This window comes from Aedes albopictus, chromosome 1, assembly GCF_035046485.1.
Source record: "Aedes albopictus strain Foshan chromosome 1, AalbF5, whole genome shotgun sequence".
Classification (NCBI taxonomy): domain Eukaryota; kingdom Metazoa; phylum Arthropoda; class Insecta; order Diptera; family Culicidae; genus Aedes; species Aedes albopictus.
In genome coordinates, this window is record NC_085136.1 from 78,171,037 (window position 1) to 78,198,261 (window position 27,225).

Consider the following 27,225-nt stretch of genomic DNA (forward strand, 5'->3'; position numbering starts at 1 on the left):
AGTTGTCCTTTAGCGATAATTTGAGATTGATTATCTTCCGAGTTTCGTGAGGGTGCCTTACTATTTCAATGATCAGATTATTTGAATACAAGGGCTTTATGTACTTGTAGGGATCATACGGGCGTATCTACAATGATCGATTTTCTCTTTGGATTATTCCGGAAAATATGACCAATGTTTGAATGATTTCTTCCTGGAATTTCTCCCAAAGTTTTATCCAGACAATTTTCCAGCACTTCTCGAGTATTTCCTCGAAAAGTTTCTCTACTTGAAAGGGTTTTCCAGGATTTGTACCGGAGGGTTGCCCAGAATCGCTCCTAAAACTCTTCATGGGTTTTCTATAATAGTTCTTTCCCGGATTGCTCTCAGAGGTATCCCAGGGTTTCTTCCAGTGTGGCTTCCGGGATGTTATATTCCCGTAGTTCGCCTTTGAACATTTTTCGAAGTTTCTTCCGGATTGTCTCGCTGAATAAATTTTGATCCGGGATTTCATCGGTTAGTTTTCGGTATCCGTCTGGAGCCCCACGTGAAGCTGCTCTAGAAATTTCACAATCATTTCCTCTTGGGGATTTTTCCCGGATGTTCTCCCAGGATTTTTGCAAAAGCTGGCATTTCTTTGAGAGATTTCTCTTCAACTTCCGGGATTGCTCACAGACGTTGCCTGAGATTTATTGCGGTGTCCCTTCGCGGCTTATATCAGGGTCCCTCCCGTATTTGGTAATAGCTAAGAGATATCCCGGACGTTCTGAAAGTATCCCCTCCGAGATTACCATCATAGCTCCACCCGTAATTCCTCCAAGAGTTCTACCCGTTTATGTCAATGTCTTCTGGGAAACCTAATACTCCAGAAGTTCTTCCAGGATTCAAGAGCTCTCCCATAGATTTTTCCGAGATTTCTCGCGCAAAGTTCCTTGCAAAAATTCTCCAGGAATATCTCTTGAAGTTTCTAAAGGGGCTCTTTCCAACATTTCTACCATAGTTTATATTAGGATTTCTGTGGAAGCTACATACTCTCAGGATTTCTTCTAGAGAGTAGTTTTCTCGGAATTACTCAGTTCATGGAGCTCTTCATGGAATTTCTCTATGATTCTCGAAATTTCTTCGAGTATTCCTACCACGATGTTTATCACTATTTTTCCTACATTTCTCCAGGAATTTCCTCCATAATTTGTCCGGAGATACCTTTTTTTACCTAGATTTTTCAGAGATTTCTGCCAGAGGTGCCTCTAGAATAATTCTCAGAGTTTTTCCGACATTTTTGTGGAAGATTCTTCTGGGACTTCTTCCAGCTTTTTACCGGAACTTCTTTAGTCACTTCCGAGGTTTCTCCTGGAGATATTCCGGGATCTTTTCCTACGTTCTTCTCGGTATTTTTCAAGAGCTCTCTCAATAGTTCATCTCGTGATGTATGTAAATTATAAAATTTTCTAGGATTTCTACCTTGTTTTTTTCAGGAAATGTTTATGGGGATTTCTCTCAGTTTTCCTGCAATTGTTTCTACACTCTTAGAAAAAATCATGTAAATTTAAGTTCACTTGGATGCACATAAAAGGAGCGGCCTGTTTGACACAAATTTACATCTTCTATCACAAATAAAGTCGAGCTAGCAATCGCTAGAGCCGAAGTGAGAGATAAAACTTATGTTAGAAAAATAATGAACTGGATTCGAACTCTGGTCCGTTGATTGAGAGGCACGTACTATACCTCTCGGCTGTATCACCGAGTTGTGAGATAAACGATAAATGTAAAACTGTTTCTACCTATCTGGTCAGATAGGTTTGTTGACATTTTGTGTAGCCAACTCGAACTTACATGATGGATGTAAAATTGAGTCAAATTTGCCATTCAGTCATACAATGTTTACGTACATTGATGGTTTACGTCACGTGTAAATTCCTAATTTTTTAAGAGTGTAGAGTTTCATTTGAAATGTTTCTCAGAAATTTCTCCCAGGACTTATTCCAGAGAGTGTTCAGGGCTTATCACATAATTTTTCGAGATATTTCTTCAGGAACCTGTCTGAAAATTTCTGAAGGTAATCTGAATATCTGCCAAATTTCCTTTCGAGTTAATGTATAGGGTAACTTCTGGAGTTCTTGGGAGTTTTACCAGAATTTGTCGTAGAGATATTTCAACAATGATTTAACCCTTCAGCGCGCGCGCTGTTGTAAAAAGTACAACACTACCAAAAAACCTCGCTCTTCGTATACAGCGCGAGTGCGGTGCAGTTTCGGTTGCTTGATGGCGCGCGTCCTGAAAGGTTAATAGGGTCCTAAAATTAAAGACGAAAGCTCGCTTATATTGAATAATACGATTAAGCATGGTATTCTAATCGGAATTGTACTTTACTCGAACTTGAAATACAAAGGAATAATGAGAAAATTCGAAATAAGTAAAATGGTAAATAGTTCTACTTTGACATTTGAGGTCAACCTTGTGTGACTGAGCTCGACATTTTTCGCACTGGGATTTCAAAAATGTTCCTATCTGACATACACGGTGAAAAAAAATCACTCAAAGTATGTGTTATAAGCTAGGGACGAGACAAAAGGCTAAAAAAATAAAAATTATATATTTTCAACAACGGATAATAAAAACGTCAAAAAATGAGTAAATATGTACTCTTGAACCATATATTGTGGTTTAAAACAAGAATCCCGATAGGACTTTAGGAGCCTATTGGGATGTCTTCTTAAGAAGTTTCTCCCGGGACTTGTAATATAGTTTTATTCAACCGAAATTTCTCCCAGATTTATTTTATTATACTTATTTTGAGAGTTCTCGCTGAAATTTTTGCAGCAGTTCGTCTAAGAATATCTTACAGAGATTTTCCCGGTATTTCTCTCAGAGTTTTCTCGCAGGATCCCTTACGGATGTATTTACTAAGTTTTCTCTGAGTTCCGACTTCTTTACAGGAACTTTTCCCATAATTTTCCTGGAGTTCAGCAGGGATTTTTTTATTTATATCTCAGTTCCTTACGAAATATGTCTCAAAGATTTTCCCGTGATTTGTTTCAGAGGTTGACGCGGTATGTTTCCAAATGTTTCAATGATTTATTGCAGAAGTTTTTCCGGGATTTCCGCTCTTCGTGGGGTTTCACGAGAGTCCTGCTTTAATTTCATTGAATTAAAAGATTTTTTTTCTCGGTTGTTCTACCAGGGCTACAACCAAAGATATTTTTCAGAGTATCTAAAGTGATTTCTCTAGGAAATTTTTCGAAAATTTATCTAGTTCCGAGATTTTTTTCATTGTTCCTTCCATCAGTTATATTAGATTTGCTTCCAATATTTCTCCAGGAGTTTTCCCTGCATGCTTTTCAATAGTTCGATGGAGATTTCTCATAGATTTCTTCAAATATTTATCTACATCTTATGACCGAAACAACGTACAGAATAAAACAAATCGTTTGCTTTCCAAAACTGAGATAACTAATTAATCCGATCAATATATTTCCAGTTCCGGAAGTTTTTTCCAGGATTTCTCCTGAAGTTCCTCGCAAGATTAAAATTGGAGTTTTTTTTTCCACAACTTGTTCTAAGTTTCTTCCAAAGATTTTTCCGGAGGCTCTTTCATGATCTCTGGCCAGAAGCTTCTACCGAGATTTTTTCTAAAGTTCCTCGTGGGATCTGTGGGAGAGATCTGCGCAGAAATATTTTGCGATTTTTCCGTAATTCTACCATTTTCTTCCGGGGCTTCGATCAGAGATTTGTTCCAGGGTTCTTTGCGGGATTTTTCTAGGAGATCCTTACGGGGTTTCTCTTGGAGGTATTCCGATGTTCTTCTGTGATTTCTTCTGCTTCCAATATTTCTACAGGAGCTTCCCCTGGACTTTTTTTCGATAGTTTAATATGTTCTCCAGAGAATTATCCTATCTGTTTATCAAAAATTTCTTCGGGGATTCGTTCTTGATTCGGAATTTCTTTAAAGGTTCCTAATAGGATCTATCCGGGAGCTTTCCAGAACATGCTCTATGTACAAAGACTTTATCGGAGTTGCTCTTGAGATTTTTCCCAAATGTTCCTCTCAGGTATCGTAAAAATCCGGTATTTTTTACTGGAGTTTCTCTTGGATCCTCTTTGCACATTCTATCCAAATTGTTTTCCCGGGTCCAGTATACCAATCCATTTCTGACGATAATTCGCCCAGGCATTTTCTCCCAGATTTTCTCCTAAAGCTCTTCGTGAACTCCTCTCTCAGGATTCCTTTCCAGATTTTTTTTTTCCACAGTTCCTTGTAGGATTTTTTTTCGAATTGCAGGATTTCTCATAAAATATGCCTATAGATGCCTATGGATTGATTTATTCGAGAGTTGCTTGTAAAAAAAATAAAGGATTTTCTCCGAGTGCATCCAGTCATCAAGATAGGGAACTTGGAAGCATTTCCGGAAGCAGTCTTAAGGAAACTTTCTGAAGAAATCCGGAGACACTCCCTGTTGAAATTGTGGAAATTGCGGGGTAAATTCTGGAACGAATTTAATGATATATTTCGTAAGCTCATAAGTTCCCAGTAGAGTTCCTGAATAGTTTTGAAAGTAGTCGCGGAATTCCAGAAGGAATTCAGAGATAAACACCTAGATGAATTCATAGACGTCACATTATTGAATCCTCCAGGAGAAATCCACGTTCTGGGAAAAGTTGTGGATGGAATACCGGAACAAAACCCGAAAGAAATTTCTGAAGGAATCTTTGAACTAATTGTAAGAGGAGCAATCCATTGAGAGAGAAACTCATAGAGGAATTTCTGGCTAAATCCGTAGTATATTCCCCAGAAAAAAAAACAGAGATGAATTCCCGAAAGAAGCTCTGGGGAAACTCTTAAAGGAATTCATGGATAAATCTATAGGACAACCCTAGAGGAATTCCTGGGAAAATCCCTGGAGGAGTTCCTGGTGGATCCCCTAGAGAAACCATAGAGAATCTCTAGCGGAAACCCTAGTGAAATTTTTGGGGAATTTCCTTGGAATTATCTTGAATACGACCAGGGTTTTGATTAATTGTCCCTCTGTTATTGGCTATTTCCGGTCAAAATTGATTTTAGGTGGAATCACTTTATAGCTTTCAATGTTTCGGCCCTTGTTTTGGGCCTTCCTCGGGGAGGTCTAAAATTGGGTTTATTCATATACCAGTTCACAGTGTCTTTATGCCGGTTAGTGAAGTGGCAAAAACATAAATTAAAAAACTCACCCTCAAAATAATCTACCCACCAAATACCAAATCAGGTAAACTCGTAATAAACAACTCGAATAAACCACAATCGTAAAAGATAACAGAAACAAAACTTGCAGACAAGCCACAAAACTCATTCCGAAAGCCCACATTCCATCCCGGCCAGCACGAACAGAAGTGTTCCCAAAGTGTCAAGTATTGTGACTCGAACTGTGTACCCACCCACCATTTCAATCGAGGTGCTAGGGTCCAATGAAACAAGTGCGGTGCAGAAAAGAAAACGACATTCCGCCGTGTGATCAACACGAATCGAAAACAAGTTGATTCACATCGAGCCCTGATGAAGATCCCAACCACAGGATCGAAACGTTGGCAATGATCTAAAATAATCAACGCTTTTCTGTGACTGAAAGCCGAAAAATACCAAGTTTTACATAATCCCAACGTAATAAATAAACCCAATTTTAGACCTCTCTGAGGAAGGCCCAAACGAAGGGCCGAAAGGTTGGAAGCTATGAAGTAACTCCGCCTAAAATCAATTTTGACCAGAAATAGTCAATAACAGAGGGACAATTCCGTGGAATAATTGCTGATGAAATTCCTTGATTAGAGATCTCTAAATAAATTCCAGTATAAACTTCTCGTGAGATTGCTGGTGCAATCATGTTACATGACTGATACTTACTGTCCAAGGATGATAAGAAAATTCAAATCATTGCAAAAAGTTCTAGGATTGGCTGGGACGGTAACTCCAGACACCCTCAGCAGTCAGCATGGTCAGCATGAATAAATACTGGTGCATTAGCTACATACTTCGTGCTCTTGTGAACCTTAGAAAACCGACACTAGCTGAAGATGTTGGAATTTTGAAGGCGTGTTTCTTTTAAAATCGCGGAAGAAACCCACAGTGACTGCGGTGTGGCATGCACAAATGTGATTATCAGAGCAGAGCATTATGAGATCTACCATTTAAACACACGTTTGCTCGCTCAGCTAAGTACCTACCTACGTGCTGCTGTGGCGGTGCACCGCGGTGATGATTACTTGGCGGCTAGGCATCATAGAAGACAGTAATCAATGTGTTTTGCAGATCAAACTTTTACTTAATTGAAAGTTTACACCCTCTGTGTATGTGAGCAGCGTGAGGAGATTTCTCCCACGGTTACCGTGGTGCGCTGCGCACAGTCGAGAAAGGAATTCATCTGTTCATGTAATGGAAATGAATGGCGTGTGAGATTGGCACTTTTGTTTAGTTGGTCTCTGTGTCGGTTGGTCTTTATGGCACGAAAGGGGCTGTGTAATTAACGACCGCGAAATTGTAACGCCGGAAATTGGCAGAGTAATTTAGTGTTATGTGTGGCTTTAGGGTGCCCTTTCCTCAAGCTTGTGTGTGTGAAATGGTTTGTGTGTAGCTTTTCAAAATGAACGCTTTTCTTTTGATTATTATGGAAAGTAAAACAGCAAATTTACCAGATACTTGAAGTTCCAGTTTGATCGTAGATCCATAAAAAGTAGTCGAAGATATTTATTTTTGAATTTTAAGAGAAAATGCAGCGACAATTGCGTTGTTGACAAACGCGCATGTTCGAGGCATGACACACGAGTTTGAGGTCAAGGTTGAAATTGAACAGTTCTAGAACAACAAGGCAGTTGATAAGGATGGTATTTCAACTTCATCCAGGCCAGGATATGTTGCCAACTGTTTATAGGATCTGGAAAACTGATAAGCTGCCGAAGAAGTAGAAGAAAGGGATAACCCACATCATTGACAAGTAATGTATGTAACCAATTTAAATGTGGGAGCTTCACAAAATGATGATCCGAATTCCATCTATCTACTTCACATCATTTTTCGGTTTTCAATCCGCTTATCGTTACCCGCTCAAAATGGGACATTATCAAGCCGGCTATATTTACGACCAGTCGACAACGGACCAGATCGTCACATCCTTAAAAATACCAGGCCCTAACCTAAGCAACATTTAAACCACAGACAAACAGACGTATCACTTGGAACAAAGTGCAATCAAAATCATCGCCACAAAAGCATAATCGCCCAATGCTAATTACGCTGTGTTTCGCATACTCACCGAGTAGATGGCGGTAGTGAGCAAACATCAAACAGGAGCAAAAACGATGCGAGCGCCATGAGCGAGAGATTTGCGAACTACATAAGATTTGAATAGTCAGTTAAATAGGTAAACGATGGAAAGTTGGTGGAGTGAGACGTCTGTTTGTCTGTGTTTAAACGGTCTAGTCTTGTTCCTTGGTATCTTCGACTTAAGCAAGACTTTGTTTCGCATTATCGCACGACATCAACCAGATTGACCAAGTCCTGGTTGCATTACTGAGTCGTAAGTAATCGAAATCATTATCATATTCGAATGCAATAACATTTTAATTCACATAAGCCCACTCAATTAGGCAATCGCCACGGCACTTAATCAACGTCCACAATTTCATCGCTCAACGCGTAGGTACCTGCTATGTACCACTCGCTCCGTTAACAGTTTAGTAATAGTCCACCATTACTTCATCTCTCTCCGAAGACTGCTATAGCCAGTTGGTTGTTTACCTCGGCAATTGCAAAAGAAAACCGCGGGGTCTCGGGGGGAAGTCATGCCCAAAAATATCCGCGTGCTCACGCCGCCGCGCCGTTGGTTGTCGGTCAATGGGTGCTACCATAGCCTCATTATTGTGAGAAATTGTCCGACTAGCTACCGACTGCCCCTCGCTCCGCGCCTTCGTCATTGTTGGTGGAAGTCAAAAAAGTTGCCTTATCATTGTTAGAGGCACCCTTACAGACCAGACCGGTTGGTGTGCGTCGTGCGATTGCGATAAAGTAAACCGCCGAAGTGGACTGCTACCGTTTTGGACCGGTGACCGTTTGTTATTGTTTCCACAACCAACGTAGAGGAGCTCCGTGCTTCCCAACATGGTTAGCGGTTAATGGTCTACTCCGCCTTCTGTGGCGCGGAAAGTCCGACGGGGGAAGAAGGTAACTTCGAGGTGTTAACGCCCCCCGATTGACCGACTAACCGATAGACCCACAGAGATAATGGTGGAAATGTCGTTTGTTTGGCGCAATGATTGCAGGGTTTCTGTTTACATTGTTTAGAATGTCATTCGAGCTGCGTGGAATGTCGTTTGCTTTGAATTAATGGTCCAGATATGCTGTTTTGAACTTAGTTCAACGAAACGTTTAGCGTCAGTCCAGAAGACAATGATAAATTGAGATTGAGGTCAAATGTGTGAAGTGAAGGTTCAGCAATGCAAACATTTGAAATTGTGTAGCAAACGGTGGTCATATGAACACATGAATAAGCTGACTTTTACATCAGACAGAACCATGAGTAGATAAGAAGGATTTCCATTAAAAAAAAATAAAAAGACGACCATGTAGAAGTGCCAGATATTTGCAACTTACTTGCTTTCAGTCCTGGGAACACACGGTGCGGTGGTGTAGAGGTCCGAATTGATAGATTTCCATCGCCATCGCCTTGACCAGGTGGCCAGGTCAAATTTCTGTCGACTTCCTTTATTTCCTTGTTGGAGCTGCTCCGCCATGAACCTCTGGGTCTGCTTCTGCTGTGATGTCCTGCTGGGTTCCAATCTTACGCTTGCTTGCAGATTTCGTTTCCACCCCTCCGTAGATTGTGGCCGACCCACCTCCACTTTCGCTCCTAAATTGTTATCGCTATCGGCTTTTGATGATACCGACGATGGAGCTCCACGTTGAAGATCCAATTGCAAGGCTAGTAGCCTTAAGCTACCATACATGAATTATATACCGCTGGCATCTATTGATGAAGACCTGCAGTTGTTGCATGCTCTCCACTGATACACTGGCGTACATCAGCACAGATTTCTCGTTCGGGTTAAAAATCGGATTTAGGTGCGTTGACTGATCTGGTTGTTTTTTCATACATTTCGTAACCTCGTAAAAGCAGCCCTCGCCTTTTTGATCCGTGTATCTATGCCGATCTTGCTGCCACCATCGGCCGCCATTTGGCTACCAAGATATTGGAAGCTTTCAACATTCTCCACTGATTGCCCAGCTACCGTAAAGCTGGAAGGCTTGACCGTGTTTACATCCAACGATTTGGTCTTGTTGACGTTGATGGTAAGATCTGCCGCTGAGGAGTGATTGGCAAGATCATCGAGCTTGCTCTGCATATCAGAGCCCCGTTGAGCTAGGACAGCAACTTCATCAGCCAATTCGAAGACACGTAGGTGCTCCATGGTAATGGGCTGCCACAGCAGCCCACGATTTGGTTCACGATCAATCGTACCTACCTACCTTGCCTCACTCCAGCAACGACCCGGATGGGATCGGACAAAACTCCGTTGTGCAGTACTCTGCACGAAAATGCCCTGTACTGTGCTTCAATGAGGCCGATGATTTTCTCAGGGACATCCTAGCGCCTGAGGGCTTCCCACATGTTGTCGTGATTGAGACGGTCGAAAGCTTTTTCGTAATCAATGATCACCAGGCATATAGATTCTTGGAATTCATTTATTTGCACCAGGATGATACGGAGTGTGACAATATGGTCCATACAGGATCGTCCGGCAAGGAATCCTGCTTGCTGCCGTTGGAGAGTTTCATCAATCTTCTCCTGTATTCGGTTAAGGATCACTTTGCAGAGGTCTTTTGAGAACAATACACAGTAACATGATGCCCCGCCAATTATCGCATACAGTCACCCCTTTTGAGTACCTTGACGCCGTGCATCCAGTCGACCGGAAATGTAACGGTTTCCCATATGTTGCAGAAAAATTAATGCAGCAGTTGTGCAGATACTACGGGGTCAGCTTTGAGCATCCTAGCTAATATGCGATCGACCCCCTGTTCTCTGTTCGATTTCATGCTACGGATGACTGTTTCTATCTCCTGCACTTATGGAGCTTCGGTGTTGACTCGGGTAATGCGTCGAACCCTTGGCGGATCATGCTGAGGTGTTGGTGGCGTGTCCGACACTTGAATAAGGTTTCCAAAGTGCTTGAATCAGCGTTTCAGCTGATCAGCCGGGTCGATCAATAGCTGTCCAGATATGTCTTTCACGGGCATCGTAGCATTCATCTTAGTCCCACTAAGGCAACGTGAGACATCGTAGAAGAGATGAATGTCGCCGGTATTTGCAGCTTTCTCACCTTCGTCAGTTAGGGAGTCTACATGAGCGCTTCACTTCCTTTTCGAGAGCCGAATAGCGCTAACAGGCTACGACTTTGGCTCCTCGTGATTTCGCTCGCTCTATCGCGGCTTTGGCGTTCCTTCGCTCCTCTATCTTCCTCCAGGTATCATCTGTGATCCACTGCTTTCTCGTGCTAGGAGTGCGGGTTCGATTCCCGCCGCAGCTGTCAGGAAAAGTTTTCGGCTGCGCCACTGGGCGTTGCATGCTAGTCCGTTGTCTAGTGTCGTACTTCCTTCAAAGAGCGAATAGCTCACTGGAAGTACTAAACGTGTCCGTGTCTTTTAACTCCAGGAGAAATCATATGAGAAATTCTAGAATTCCGGAGATATTTTGTAAGGTATCTCGGGAGGACCTCTTGCAGAAAAATTCCCAGAAAGACCGTCTTTTTATAGAAACTCTTGGAGAAATTCCGTGAGAAAACACACGAGAAATTCCAGGAAAGTCCTCTGGTAAAATCTCGAGCTTAACTCTTGTAGCAAATTAAAGAAAAACTCTTGGGAGAATTATCGAGAGGAACCCTTTGAGAAATATCCCAGAATCTCTTGGAGTAATTTCAAGAAAAACTTCTCGAGAAATCCAGAAGGAGCATCTGGAAGAAAGTCCAAGAAAAACTTCAAGAATGTCTTCGGGAGGAATCCTTGCAAAATCTCTGGAGAACGATTGTCACAGGACAAACTATTGATTATATTCAAGGAAGAAGTACTAGAAAAAATACCGGGAGGAGCCCTGGAAGAACCCCCGGATTACCTCTTGAACATTAGCATGAGCATAAACGAACGACCTAACCCTGGAAGAAACCCCGGATTAGCTCTTAGAGAAATACTAGAAGTAACAACTACAGAAATCTGGCGAAGATTTCTAGACGCAATGCAGAAACAAAGCCAGGAAGAAGCTTCTGGAAAAATTTCTGGAAAAAATTCTGAAGAGTATCCGAAAGAAACCACGGAAAGAATTTAAAGAGAATTCCGAAAAGAAATCCAGGGTGAAATCTACAGCAGTTTACCCATTTTGATAATGGGTTGGAGTATGCAAATCAGAATGGTTTAAAGGGATTTGAAGGGGTTCATGGAGGGTTTCATGGAGTTTATGTGGGCTGCATTGGAAATTCAGGAGCTTTCAAATAGATTTCAGAGCTATTTCAGAGGGTTGCAATGCGTTACTGAGAATTTCAGCAGGTTTTAGGATGTTTCGGAGAGCTTTTTGGGATTTCAGAGGCTATGGTGAGGTTCTTGGGGTGTCCGGTAGGTCAGAAGAGTTTCAGAGGACTTCCATCGGGGTTTCAAATCAATTTAGTGTGTTTCAGAGGGCTTTAGAGCGGTCATGTGGGATTTTAGAGAGGCTTCAAGGCATTTCATGGGGTACAGCAACCTACCCAAGCTGGGGGTTTCATCCTGCTTTCGGGGTCTCAGAGATGCTGGGGATCTCAATGTGGTTTTAAAGGAGTCCCAAGGCGCTTCAAGAGTATCATATGTATTCATGACGGTCTCAGGGGGTTTCAGGTCTATGGGCTTCGTGGCCGTGCGGTTAGAGGCGTCAGCCGTCTAGGCGTTTCGTAAGCCTCGGAGTGTGGGTTCTATTCATTTAATTTCATTTCATTTATTTGTTTCCCAATAAACTTAAGACAAAAGTCTTTTGTGCTTTAGATCTATATGGTAACATGAAGTGCGTCGATTGCATGAGTGTAACAATTTATGTAATTGACTAATTATTTATCTAAGTTGCTTTAGAAATGCTTTCTTGAATTGTACAAACGAAGCTATGGATTGTAGATCAGCTGGCGAAGAGTTCCAATTGTAAATGCTTCTAACGAGAAAAGAGTTTGAATGGTGTGAAGTACGGCAAAGAGGCATTGAAAATTTAACCCCCCCCCCCCCACCCCCCCTTTGACTTCTTAAGCGAACGAGTTTGCTAAAAAAGATAGTTGGGACATTTTTTGTTTATAATAGGAATAGTATGGATCTTGCTTGAGGAAAATTGTTAAATGAGCAACCAATCAATGAACTGTGCAGGTGAGAAACTCTAGCATATCGATTCAAGTTATATACGTATCTTACACAACAGTTGAGAGGTTTTTTCAGTATGTTCAGAGCAAATGTGGATGCCTGGGTGGTAATAAAATCACAAAATAGAAAATGAGGATATATTAGACTTTTAAACAAACTCAACTTTGTGTCTTGTTGTAAGAAATCAGCATTATAACGCAGAGTACGAAGAACAGAATATATTTTTCCACATTGTTTCGAAATTAAATTCTCCCATGACATGTTGCTTTCTAGGGTTACTCCTAAACTTACTACTGTAGTAGAATAGATAATCGGAACGTTATTCAAAACTATCTCAGGTCTGGCATGATTTTGATTCTGGCGAGTAAAATAACATGCTTGGGTTTTACGTTCATTTAGCATCAACGAGTTTTCGGTGGCCCATGAAGCAATAAGGCCGTTACAAATATTTATTTCACTTTTTGTCCCACCACTCTTTGACTGATCGAGGGGGGGGATAAAAATAATAAAGCATTTAATTTGAAAAATATTAAAAACTCATCGGATTTGTTAAAGAATTTTGAGCAAGACCCGAAATTTTGATAAATATTTTTTTATCTGCCCCCTCAAAATGCAAAATCCAGCCAAAAATTTTTGAAGGGGGGAGACAAAAAGTCAAAATAAAATTTGTATCAGCCTAAAAGATAAACAATAATTTATTAAAGAAGCAGCATTTTCTTTAGACAAATTAGAAGCATCTACATATATTTGTACGTCGTCTGCAAATAAATGAATCTGGCATCCATTAAGTCTTAAAGGCAAATCATTTATATAAATAGAAAATAGTAATGGCCCCAGTACAGATCCTTGAGGAACTCCTGATACTATTGGAAGAAACTCTGAGAAGCAACCATTTATAAAAACAGTTTGCGTCCTATCTGAAAGATATGAGCGAATGAGGTGAACAGCATCGTAACAAAAACTAAAGGAGTGTTCTAATTTTTTGCATAATTTATTGTGAGAGATAGTATCAAATGCTTTAGAAAAGTCAAGCAATAAAAGAACAACAGATCCTTCTTTATCTAGAACAATTCTTATGTCATCACACACTTTTATCATTGCTGTTTCGATGCTATGCCCTTTTCGATAACCCGATTGATACTGGGACAATAGATGATTCTCTGCCAAGTAAACTGTTATTTGGTTTTTTAACAGTCTCTCAAAAACCTTGGAGAGTGCACTCAAAATACTGATAGGCCGCAGGTTTTCCAAAGAGCTCACTGTCGACTTTTTCTTGATTGGAATTATCTTCGAATGTTTCCATGCTCTCGGGTAAATTCCGCTCATGATTATACTGTTAAAAATGTGTTTTAAAGGTTTTAAAACTAGTGGGAGTATCATTTTATAAATTTCAGAGCAATTTCCCGCTTCAGTTGGTGAAAACTTTTCGTCAAACGGAAAATTCTCCACTAGTGGTTCAGTGGGTGTTTCGTGTGTTGTCCGTTACCTCATGTTTGTGATCATTCTGTGCTACCTCTGGTTGAAAACGGAATAGAATCTTTTTTTAAGGCCGGCTCCAGAGCACGTTATCCTCTAGGGGGCTTTAGGAGATATTAAAAAAAACTTACGAAGATTGCGTAATAATTTCAAAGGGGTTCAACAGTGTTTCAAAGAGTGTCAAGGAATTCAGAGACCTTCTGGGGGTCTCAAAGGAGTTCTAGACGGTCTTCCATGGAATTTAATGAAGTTTGAGAAAAGTTAGCGGGAGCCTTACGGGAGTTTCAATCTGGTTTCACCCCTTTGATTTTAAGTCATTTGAAGACGTTTCAGGATGTAGGGTGTTCCAGTAGATTTCAATGGTTGTTCTCGGGTATTGATAGAAGTTCCTCGGGGGTCCCAAGCGTTTAAAGACGTTTCCGAGGGGTTCTTAGAGATTCAGAAGAGTTAAAAAAAAGTATACGGAAGCCTGAAGGGGGCTTCACAGGGGGGTTAAAGTGTTCCAAGTCGTTTTAATTAAGTTTCAGTGCGCTAAGGAGAGATTTGGATGGATTATGTGCGCTATAAAGGAGATAATGAAAAGTTTCAAGGATCTCAATGGTATTTTCAGAAAAGATAATGATTTTCCAACCGTTAAACCCTCCTTTGGGCATTAGGGTCGTTTTTGACCCAAACCGTACTCTGCGTCAGCGAGCTGCTGCCAAAGTGATTCAAAAGGAAGGTCAAGCGATAATTATGAACGGTGTCAGGCCAATAGGTCGAATGGTCACTAGGCCGAACGGTTAAGAGGTCTTCTTCTTGCTTAGTGCTAGGCACGGTGATACTTCATGTCTAAGAAAATCAAGGAAATTTCCATTACGAAAAGTTCCTGGACCGAACGGGAATTGAACCCGGTCATGTTGAATACGTAAAACTTGTTGATATGTTGAATTTACTGATATTTTACTCATGACTTTTTTCCTTCTTTTAAGCATGGGCTGTTCTTTCCAGTATCATTGCTAAAATAGTTTACGGCGCTGAAAATGCTGATATTAAATCATTTTTTTCCTTTTTTATAGGCTATTCTTTCTAGTTTTCTAGTCTCATTGTTAAAATATTTCTCGCGCTCAGTATCATACGGGCGTATCTACAATGATCGATTTCTCTTCATCGAGTTTCTCTTTGGTTAATAACTTGGCCGGCAAATCATTTTTGGTTGTTTTTGTTGATTTAGATGCTAGTCCTAGTCGTCCTTCACCGAAATACACCGATAGATCATCCGAGTATTAGCTGTATTTCCCGGAATAATCCGAAGAGAAAATCGATGAAGAGAAATCGATCATTGTAGTTACACCTGTATGATACTAAACGCGAGATTTATTATTATTATTATTATTTATTAGAGACACTTTACACCGAAAAGGTGCATTCGTGTCAGATTATTTAAAATACAAATACAGCTACATATGACGCGAGATTTAGTTATTGACAATAATTGATGAAAAAGGTAAAAAAGAGATCCGTTTCCAGATTCATATTAAATTGCAAATCGTCCTGTAACCTCTCGGCCTAATGGCCCAGCATCTAATGAACATATGCATAAACACAACCATACTAATCTCCTCTTTCCCCCTCTATTCTCTCATTCCAGCTTCAACGAGGAGCGGCAACATGGTTATTTCTCGTGCTCGCCACAACGCTAACGGTGCTGACCGCAAGGACAGCCGCGGCCGCCGAGAACAACCAACGAGTGGTATGCTACTACACGAACTGGTCGGTCTACCGACCGGGCACAGCCAAATTCAACCCGCAGAACATCAACCCCTACCTGTGTACCCATCTGATCTACTCGTTCGGCGGTTTCACCAAGGAGAATGCCCTCAAGCCGTACGACAAGTACCAGGACATCGAGCAGGGCGGCTTCGCCAAGTTCACCGGCCTGAAAACGTACAACAAGAACCTCAAGACGATGCTGGCCATCGGCGGTTGGAACGAAGGTTCGTCGCGGTTCTCGCCCCTGGTAGCCGACTCGGAGCGACGGTCCCAATTTGTGAAGAACGCCATCAAATTCCTGCGGCAGAATCACTTCGATGGGTTGGATTTGGACTGGGAGTACCCGGCGTTCCGCGACGGATCGAAACCAAAGGATAGGGAAAATTATGCGCAACTGGTGCAGGAACTGCGTGAGGAGTTCGAGAGGGAATCCAGTAAAACCGGGCGACCGAGGTAAGTGCCTTTGCAGGTTACTCTTGACGAGAATCATTTATAACCGTCCTTCGTCGCCGTAGGTTGCTGTTGACGATGGCCGTCCCAGCCGGTATCGAGTACATCGAGAAGGGTTACGACGTGGCCAAACTGAACAAGTACCTAGATTGGTTCAACCTGTTGACGTACGATTACCACAGTGCGTACGAACCGGCCGTCAACCACCACTCGCCGCTGTACTCGCTGGAGGAACCCTCCGAGTACAACTTCGATTCCGAGCTGAACATTGTGAGTAGTTATGCTAAGACATTTAATACGAACGTTTATTGATTGTACGTAAAGTTCTTAGAGGACCTTGGGCGAATATCTGATAAAGAAACAACAGTTGGTCGTTGGACTTAGCAGATGGATTTATTTTTCGTTCGAATGAACAGTTTTCAGATCTGGATCGCCTAGGTAGAATGAATCAAGTGAACTCAGGGACAGTTTGGAGAATCTAAAATACCCAAGAAACACTAATGAGGTCAAATGTCTACCCTTTGGTTTTGAGTCGGCCTTCGAAGCCCTTTGGCTTATTAAACCTATTTTGATTCTCATAACCACAAAGACATAATTTCAAAGTCTTAACTGGTCTGTGGATTGACTGAACCAAGCTATTCAATGGAAGTTTGGAAAACCTTAAGCAACTGGGATCATTTGGCTGAAATGGCATATGTTCAGTCTAGGGATCTACTTGCCATGTTTACTTACCCTTCAAAATTGATACTTGGATTATTATCAGTAGCCCAAAGTGTTGTTTTCACTATAAACAGTAATGTTTTAAACTCACTCGAGTCCATGAACGTGTGCAAATCTCAAGGGAATGTCCAGAAGAGCTGAACTACTCTGTAGCTCAGCACTCCAGACTTACATTTGAAGCAGTAGCTTTTCCGCTACAGACTGATTTACGTTTCATAACCAACCACGATTAATAAACCTGATAAGTTATTTTGAATCATCCAAACTATTCATGAACCTCTTGGAATCACAAAATGTACGTGCCAATGTACTTTCGGGATATACATAATTAAAAATATCCACAAGTTCCCAAATTGAGGTCTACACTTGTGACAACTTTTCCACCACAGTGAGTACCTCCTTAAAGATCAGGAGGCAAGACATTACTGGTATATACTTTGGGATATTCTAGGTCATACTGTCTCGAAGTGCCATAAACAGTAACGTAACATAACCAATTGAGATACTTTGGTCACTTGGGGTCTCACAAGCCATTCATTAGAGCTTATGGAGGAAAATTCATGAAACTTTTCAAAACAAATTCGATAAAACATAACGAGGATAATTTATAAATATACCTGAAGGAAACTTCATGAGGAACTCCTGGAGAAATTCTAGGAGAAACTCCTGGAGAAATCCCAAGAGGCACTCCTGGAAGAATCTCAAGAAGAACTTCTTAAGAAACCCCAAGAGGAACTCCAGGGGGAAGCACAAAAAGAACTCTTCGAGGAATCCCCGGAGGAATCCCATGAGGAACTCTTAGAGGAATCCCACGAGGGGATCTCCTGGAGGAATCCCATGAGGAACTCTTAGAGGATTCTGTAGTGGAACTCCTAGAGGAACCCCACAATTTAACTCCTGGAGAAATCCCAGGAGGAATTTCATGAGGAATCCTAGAAGGAATTCCAGGAGAAACTCCAGGAGGAACTCCTGAAGAAATTCCAAGAGTATCTTCTCGAGAAATCCCAAGAGGAACTCCTACAGAGTAATCCCAGGAGTAACTCCTACAGGAATAAAAGGAAAAACCTGGAGGAATCCCAGGAGGCACTCCGAAAGAAATTCCAAGAGGAACTCATAGGGGAAGCCCGGAAAGAACTCCTGGAGAAGTTCTAGGAGAAACTCATGGAGGAATCTCAAGAGGAACTTCTAAAGGAATCCCAAGAAGTACTTCTGAAGGAATCCCAAGAGGAACTCCTGGAGGAAGCACAAAAGGAACTCTTCTAGGAATCTCCGGAGGAACACCTGGAGGAATCCCCGGAGGAACACCTGGAGGAATCACAGGAGAAACTCCTGGAGAATTTCCAAGAGGAACTCCTGGAGAAATCCCAGGAGGCACTGCTAGAAGAATCCCACGAGGGGATCTCCTGGAGGAATCCCATGAGGGACTCTTAGAGGAATCCCTAGTGGAAGTCCTAGGGAAACCCCAGAATTTAACTCCTGGAGAATTCTCAGGAGGAGATTCATGAGGAATCCCAGAAGGAATTCCAGGAGGAACTCCTGGAGAAATTCGACGAATATCTTCTCGAGTAGATCGAGAAAGAAGATCGAGAAGAAGAGGATCTCATACAGAGGAATCCCAGAAGTAACTCCTAAAGGCATAAATGGAGAAACTCCTGGAGGAACCCCAGAAGGACCTGCTGGAGCAATCCCAGGAGGCACTCCGGGAGAAATTCCAAGAGGAACTCCTAGGGGAATCCCAGAAAGAACTCCTGGTTGAATCCCATGAGGCACTCTTGGAAGAATCTAAGGATTTAACTCCCAGGAGGATTTCCAGGATAAGGGAAGGACATTTCCAGGATCAACTCCTGGAGAAATCTCAGGAGAAACTTATGGAGGAATCCCAGGTGGAGTTCCTGGAGCAATCTTAAGAGGAAGTCTTGGCATCCCAGGACAAACTCCGATGGGAATCCCAGGAGAAACTCCTGAAGGAATCCCAGAAGAAATCCCAGGTGAAATCCCAGGAAGTGCAAGAGAAATCACAAGAGGAACTCATGGAGGAACCCCAAGATGAAAACCTAAAGAAATCCCAGGATGAACTCCTAGAAGAATCCCGGGAAGAGCTCCTGGAGGAACCACAGGAGAAACTTCTGGAGCAATCCAAGGAGGCATTTTTGGAGGATCCCCAGGAGCAACTCCTAGAGGTATCCCAAGGAGAACTCCTGAAAAATCCCAAGAGGAACTCCTGGAGCAATCCTTGATGTAACTCAGAAGGAACTCCTGGATCAATCTCTACAGAAACTCCTGTAGAAATGTCAGGAGGGACTCCAGAAGGAACCTCAGAAGAAACTACTGGAGGAATTCAGGAAAGCCTTTTTTGGCTCCTATAAATTAAATTTATGTTTCACATTCCTTAAAAAACAAAGAAAAAGATTTTTATTCATCGCTTCAGCAGCTCCAAAAACCCCCTACAATGACTTATTCGAGCCTGGAAATCCCATTTGTAGTTCCTGATGAATCATTGAAGCAGTATCTGGACGGATTCTAGACGGTATCCCTAGAGTACTTATTGGAGGAATATTTAGTATAGTCCAAACAGGAACCTTTGGAGAACATCCTGGAAATCAAATAAGGAACTTATGTGAGAATTCCTGGAAGGATTCAAGAAAGATCTTCTGGAGGAATTTCTGAAGGAATCCCAGAAGGTATTTCAGGAATAACTTCTGAAAGAATCCCAGCAAGAGTTCCTGGAAGAATACTGAAAAGAATTTCTGAAATTGTTCTCGCAAGATTCCCACAAAAAGCTCCTGAAAGATTGCCATCAAGAACTGGTGTTTTGAATTATGTACTGGATTGTTGGAACTTTTGGAGGAAATCTGGAAGGACCTCCTGGAAAAGTATCCGAATAAATTCCAGGAAAAAAATCCAGAAACAATTCCTGGTACTAAGATACCTGGAAGAAATAAAATGAAAAAGTTTCTGGAGAAATATGAGAAAGAAACTTCTGGTAGTATTAGTTAAAAAACCTTCTAGTAGAAACTCCTGGAAGAATTTTTGAAACAATTTTTAACGCGATTTCCGAAAGATTTTCTGAAGGAATTTTAGCTTCTTACAGAATTCTTGGAGGGATCTCTTGAGAGCTTCTTAGAGGAATCCTCAATTTGAATAAAATCTTCCAGTTGTCAGCTAGCACTCGACTGGTTCGGTCAGCTTGTTGCTGTAGAGCAATCTTTCGGTATGGCTACTATACGAAAAAATACAATAGTTATAGACTTCAGTGTGCTTCCAGTGCGGCCGAATGCAGGAACTATTGAAAAATTCCTGTGCAATGAGCTTAAGATTGAGATGACTGACATCAAAAATCTTCAACTGCATACAATTCGAACCTGTGCGTTCATCGAAATGCGCAGTTTAGAAGCAGCCGAACATTTGGTTGCTTCACATCACCTCAAGCATTCCATGTCCGCGGGGAACAAAAAGTTCAACATCCCCATATACATGGAAGACACAGCTATAAACGTTCGCATCCACGATCTGCCGCCAGGGATTCCTAATGCAGTTGTCGCCGAACACATGAAGGAATACGGGAAAGTTGTTTCAGTCGCACGTGAATTGTGGAAAAAATTCTTCGTGGGAATCCCAAACGGTGTTCGGGTGGTGCGAATTGAACTCAACACGCACATACCGTCGTTCATCAAAATTCAGAACCAACTTACTACTGTGTCATACCGCTCACAAATACCGACCTGCAGGCAGTGTGAAAGGAAGGCACATCCAAATCTAAAATGCTCGGAAGCTGCAGCAAAACAAAAACAAGACATCGAAACGATGACCCAACCATGCGACTTACAATCAGACCAACGAAAACGGCAACCTACGAACGCTGTAGCTGACAACCCGACGAAGATGGATCTCACAATCGAAATGGAACAATGCACCTCCAGCCAACAACAGCCAAAACGAAACGCTTGCCAGTTGAGTTCAACCGAAGTACGTTCTCCACCACGAAAAAAAGCCTCTACAGTTCCACCAAATAAGTGTGATGCGCTGTGCGAGACCAACGACGACGACAACGGTGACGAACGCGAAGCAATGAACACTGCGGACACTGATACAGATTCAGACTCAGGCCCGGACCCAGCGCGAGATGACGTCGACGGATGGCTACTGAAGTTCAGTAAACGGTCAAAGCGGCAGGATATACTAATAGCAAAGTATTGTAATCGATCAAAAAAATGAACTGTAATGAATAATTTGTATTTATTTTTTTTTTTTTTTTTTGACACGATTGCACTGTTAGTGTAAAGTGTCGGTAATAAAACAAAAAAAAAAATCTTCAGGAAGTATACCTGCAACTCTTGGATGAATCCCAGAAGCATATCCAGGAGTTATCTAAGAACGAACTCTTTGGGTAATCCCAAGAAATTCCGAAGCATTCAAATAGAAATTCCTAGAATAATTCCAAAAGGCGTAACTGGCTAGGAAAGTCCTAGGTAACCTCAGAAAGAGTTTTTGGATGCATTTAAAAAATTCAGGGGTAATTCCATCAGAAGGAGTTTCTAAAGGAATTCCAGAATTTATTGGGGAGTCCCAGAAGGAAAATAACAGATTTATCTTCTGGAGGAATACCAAAAGGAGCTTCTGAATGAATCCCTAGAAGAAGTTCCCGTAGGAGCCTCAGAAGAACTCATGGAAAAATCTCAAATGGAAGTTCTGTAGGAATCACAGAAGACATTTCCGGAAGACTCCCAGGAAGAATGCCTGGAGGAATACTAGATGAAATTGCTGGATGAATTCCTTGAATGCAATTCATAGTTTCTTTACGAATTTCTGAAGACAGTTCTAGATTTTTTTTAAGGAATACCTAGAAAAAAAAGGATAATTCTGAATAAATCTGTAAAGAAACTTTTGGAGCAATCCCAGAAGAAATTACTTGAGAAATCCTAAGAATTCCTGGGGAAACTGCAGATCAAACCTTCTGAAAGAAGCGTTTTAAGTTAGTTTCAGGGAATTCAGATGCTAGTTTCGAGAAAGTTTGAAAAGAAATGGAAATTCATAGGAATTTTTGTAGAAAATTTCATGAAAGCTTTCAGAAGAAATTTGATAAAAAGAAAATTGAGGAATATTTTACAAAAAAATCTGAAGTAAGTTCCATAGATATTTCTATTGATTTTTTATTAAAAATGAAAAAAAATATTTATCGATGCTTACTGAGTTGAATCAATAATTTTTTTGAGAAATTTATTGCAGAAATTCAGAAATAATTGAAGGTTTTTCTAAAAAAAAATCCAAGTCGAATTTTTTTGATTTTTTTTTAAATTAAGGCAAGTTTTAAGAATGTTTTTAACAGAATCCTCGAAAGAACGTCTGTTAAATTCGAGGAGAAACTCCTGCGAAATCAAGTGGAAAATCTGGCATTTTTTACGTAACAACAACAGAACTCATAGGTTGAATTTATTGAATAAACTCTGAAACAATTGAAAAGCTTGTTTCTATCAATATTTCAAAAACTATATATTGGGTCATAAAAACATTAGATTTTCTTTTTGGTTTTCATCTCAGAAGTTCTGCAGAATTTGCGACCAGAAATTTCATAATCTTCGAACTTATTTGTGATGGTAGAATATTAAGAGCAACATTTTGGAGAAAGTTGTTCTAAACGATCACCACGTATATCCTATAATTCTAAGTTCTGGTTCTCTTATTCCTCAATACAGAACACAGAAAAAACTTCTGTACGATATTTGATGTTTTCTTACACGAGATTACTAAAAGTTTTTATTTTTTTGTAGAAATACTGAAAAATAGGTATACAAACTTACAATATTTTTTCTACATAATGCTTCTGGAATTTGTTCCTGGAGGAACTCCAGGAGTAATTTCTTATGGAATCTTTGATTTATTTTTTAATACCTGTGTTGTTTTAAACTAGAAGAATTTCTCTGAAGATTATTTGTGAGAATCTTGGAAAAAAGCCTTAAAATATTGTTCAAAAATATCTTCAAAGATACTTATATGAATATGAAGTTATCTATCACAAAACTATTGGACGAATTCCTATCAATCCTAAAAACAATAAAATATGATAAATTATTCAAAAAAAAAGGTCGAAATTTTCTGACAATATTTCCACATTTTCAGTTGATTTCGAATAGTTCTTTAAGGTCCAAAAAACACCAAATGGGAGAATTTTCTCTCAATGTGTGTGTGAGTTTTTCAATTTCATTTCATTTTATTCTGTTTTTTTTTTTAATGGCACCGATATTTTGTGTACGCCTAATGGTCGAGAATTCTTGATACTTTGAACATTTTTTAGATTTGATTCTAAGATTATTATAAGATTAGATTATTATTAGAAGATTACATAGTAAGAGTGAGCACGATGAAAAGCATTTTTAGTGGTACCACAGATAAATTTTTAATGTTTTTTTTTTCAGCAAAATATGTTAAAAATAAAAAATAAAAAACACACACACAGGAAGAGCTTTTGAACTGATTCTTGCAGGAATTTGGTGAAAGCTCCCGTAGAAGTAGTAAAAGAACAAGAAAAGCTGAATGAATTTCCCATACAATTGCAAAGAAATTTATTGTAAAACTGATTGCCCTTTCACATTTTTTTTATTTTTTTTTTTATTAATAGACCAATATTTTAAAAATCCATACGTATTTATTTGGAGGATGGATCATGGTATCTTCAGTTTTTTTTTCCAGGTGGAAAATGTTTTTCAATTTCACAGAACCAAAAATTACCTGTAAGTGATTAATGATAAAATTACTTTAGGAAATTGTTTTCTGTATTCCTTACAATTTCTACCTAAAACGAATGAGAAATTTGTTCTATTGACCATAATCATGAAGTGATATCAGTGGAGGAGGCTAGAAGCAAAGTGGCAAGCGTAATTGACAAAACCCCGCTTTTAAGTAAACAACGCTCAAAGTTTTTCACCCATTTTTGCCACCCATCCAAAGAGTATGGAGTTTCATAGTCAATCCAATTTTCTCAAATTAATTGTGATTTTTTTAATCAACGTAATGTGTACAATAAAAAAAACAATCTTGGGAAAGTTCTGAATTTTTGGGTATGCTCAACTAAATTTCGACAAAAAGGACTCTTACACCCCTTGCAATCTGAGCCTCTCCTCAGTTGACATTCGTAGAAAAAGTTCTTGTGAAATATTTTGATAGAAATAAATCTAAAAAAATAGGTAATACTCTCTGAATACACCCCTGCGTTTTTTTAAATTTCTTTTTATTCGTGAATTTTTACCCAGGTAACAATTCGATGCTGTACAAACGTTTTTCCAACTATTTTTAAGCAGCCTTCGTTGAAAAAAAGCTGAGCACAAGAGGTAGACCCAGTCAACCAGTGATCGTATAAGATGTTGCATAAGATGTTAAAGTGAATGCGATATAGGTACATTTTACATGCGCCTAAATGAAGGCATGAACGCATATGGCCTCCACTTTATCATCTTATGCAACATCTTATGCGATTACTGGTTGACTGGGGAACCCTCTATTCAGCTCCTAAACATCTAATTTTGGAGATTCTATTGAACCTTTAGCTGATTTGAGGATTGGAAGGCTGCTTTAAAGCTTAATATGCGCAAAAGCAGTGATCAATGAAATTTATATATTGTGTAAATTTTTTGAAAAAACACTTTCGTAAGCCTAATTTTATACCATTTGCTGCTTTCTATTTCCAGAACAGATATTTAGGAATGAATAAATTAATGTATGGGAAAACCGAGAATTGAACTCGAAGCTCCTGATTTATAGTCACTCACCTTAGCACCTACACTACACATAATTGTATACATGTCCACGAAAACGAAAGCATTACTTGTTGCGTCTGAATAATCAAGAACATAAGTTGAACTAAGCCTGTATTGAGGCTGAAGAAGCGATGTGGACTCTACGAAAACTTGCTTAGGTCCATGATGAACTCTGCATGATGGTGTATGTTTAAAAGCTGGTTACACAGATGAATAATCTTCTTTTCGTTTTGATATTGAGCCATCTTTGTTTTGCTGATTGAAGGGGGTGAACAAGCCATACTTCAGACCTATATTCAGCTGACATTGTGTTCTGCCACTCACACCATTAATCAATCAATGTTCAGCTAATACTCCCACTGTTCAGCATTCATTGTTACTTGGGTACTTAGGCAAATTCTTTACACCCCTCGCCTGCGTGTGAAACTTCTGGAATTCCCACAACAAAATTTTAGGAATTTGTCCAAGAGATTGATTCAAAGCTTCAAATAAAATTTCGGAAAAATAATATTGAAACTTCTTTATTATTATAAAACAACAGTTCAATTTTAAAACATAAGGTATCGTGTCAATAGCTCCTAAAGAAGTCTCCAGTCTCCAGTCTCTGGAGGATAATTTGGAAGATTCACGTTAAATTTCCTAAAAAACTGGAACAGAAAAAATTTAAAAAATTTCATTAAAAATATGTTTGTTTTTGGATTTTTCTTGTTTTTATTTTATTTGTTTTTTTTTAATTAAGAAATTTAATTAAAATAAATTAACAAAACAACTGGATGCATATAGGTACATATGTGGAAATGTTGTGTGATTTTCTTAGCAGCCTGAAGCATAAGCGGATCATTACACCGATTTATGAAGAAAGTTCATCTGAATTGTTGTTAGGTAAATTCATGAATGAATATCTGTTGCAATTCGTCAAAAAGTTCAAGTACAATAGTTGGATGGAATTTAGACTGTAAAATGAAAAAAACTCCCTGAATTCATGTGGGTGAAATTTCAGAAGGTTTTCGCAACGGAGGATTCTTCCACGTTTTTTTTTTCAAAAGATCGATTAAATGTTTTTTTTGTCAAAAAATTCCACAAAAGTGTGTTTTCAACAGATTTGTCACTATATTTCTTCAAAAATTATGACAAAACTCGTTTCAAAATTTAAAATTTTGGAGTTAAACCCTTCCTACGGAAAACTAGAACATTTTGGAGGACAACTTGAAAGTTTATTCTATAAATTTCCCAAAATTTAGAAGTATCTCCTTATTTTTTTTTTAATTCACGAATTCAAAAAAGAGTAATTTATAACGAAATATCTGCATGCTTTTTTGAAGGATTGTTCGGTGAATTTTCGTAGGAACCTATTCTAAAATTCTAAAAAAATATCATTCTGTCTAAATTTTTGAAGGAACTTGAACTGAAATCTTGTTGAGGTTCTGGTAAAGTTTATGAATAAAATTTCAATATAAATTTAAAAACAATTCAAGGAAAAAATGATGGGCAAAACTTTTGCAAGTTCTCCAGCAGACTGTTATCTAACTATTTTTTCTAGGAAAAAAAATAGTTTCTTCAAAAATGCTCACAAGGATTCTCTTAGCAGTTGTTTTGCCTGAAATTTGGGATCCTTTTGGAAATTACATCAACACATCATTAGAAATAAAAGGGTGATACAGTGATCGACACTTCTTGACAAAAATATGAAGGAATTCCCGTAGCAAACTCTACCAGACAACTTGCAGGAATCCTGTTCCTGATGGTCAGTGCTGTCATTGTAAAATCAGAGGTTAATCATTAAGCCTTCAGGATTTTTCTTTTTCTGGAAATTTTACAAAAAAGGAGATTCTTGCAGGATGACCTAGAATGATTTCAACAAGAATTCCTCTAAAGATTCCTCTAGGTGGCCCATCAGAATGCATTCCTGTCACTGCATTTCTTTGAAAATGTCTCAAGGAATTCCTCCATAATTATCATTGGGACTTCCTCAGCAATTTTTCCAAGAAATTTCTCAAAAGATTCATCTTGAAACTGATGCACGGGTTTCCTCAGAAATTTCTACTGAAATTCCACCTGGGATTCCTTTAGGAATTCTTTAGGAAATTCTTTCAATGAGTGCTGCATAAGTTCATGCTTGCATTTCTTCAGGCATTATGGAAGAAATTTCTCCAGAAATATTTTCAGAATGTTCTCCAACACTTTTGCCTTGGAGTTCCCCTAAAAATTCTTGTAATTTTTTTTCAAAAATTTCGCCTAGAAATTTTTCCAGGAATTCCTCTAAATGTTTCTTCTATCCGGTATTAGTCCATTTATTCAGGGATTTTCTCGGACATATATTTATAAATTCCCTTAGAAAAATCCCAAGAGGTTCTCCTGAAAGCTCATCTAGGAGTTTCTTCAATCTTCAGTTCATCCAGATATTGCTCTAAGGGTTGTTTTGCATTTACTCAGACCTTCCTTCAGGAATTCTGTCTGATTTTTTTCAAAGATTCTCTGAACAATGCCAGAGTCTGTTCCCTAGCGTTTTTTTTATAAATATTTCAAGAAATTTTCTATAAATACCCGCAGATGGTTCTCTAGTTCTTCCAGGTATTCTTTCAAGAATTCCTTCAAAACTTTATTTTTGATTGATTGATTTATCTTTATTTGAGAGACTTTCAGCCCTTGGCTGGCCACTTCATTTTTCTAATTTCTTAAGGACAAACGTCTTGAAATCCCGCTTCAACAGTG

At 39.5% G+C, this 27,225-nt stretch overlaps 1 protein-coding gene across 1 annotated transcript in view; it reads left to right on the forward strand.

The window, feature by feature from the left end:
• The window catches only part of LOC109422014 (mucin-5AC), a 240,925-nt gene that overhangs the window by 201,622 nt on the left and 12,078 nt on the right, over positions 1-27,225 (forward strand). The window contains exons 3-4 of the mRNA XM_029855257.2: positions 15,471-16,045; positions 16,108-16,312. Coding sequence (XP_029711117.1) covers positions 15,471-16,045; positions 16,108-16,312 — 780 coding nt within the window. The remainder of the gene's footprint in view (positions 1-15,470; positions 16,046-16,107; positions 16,313-27,225) is intronic.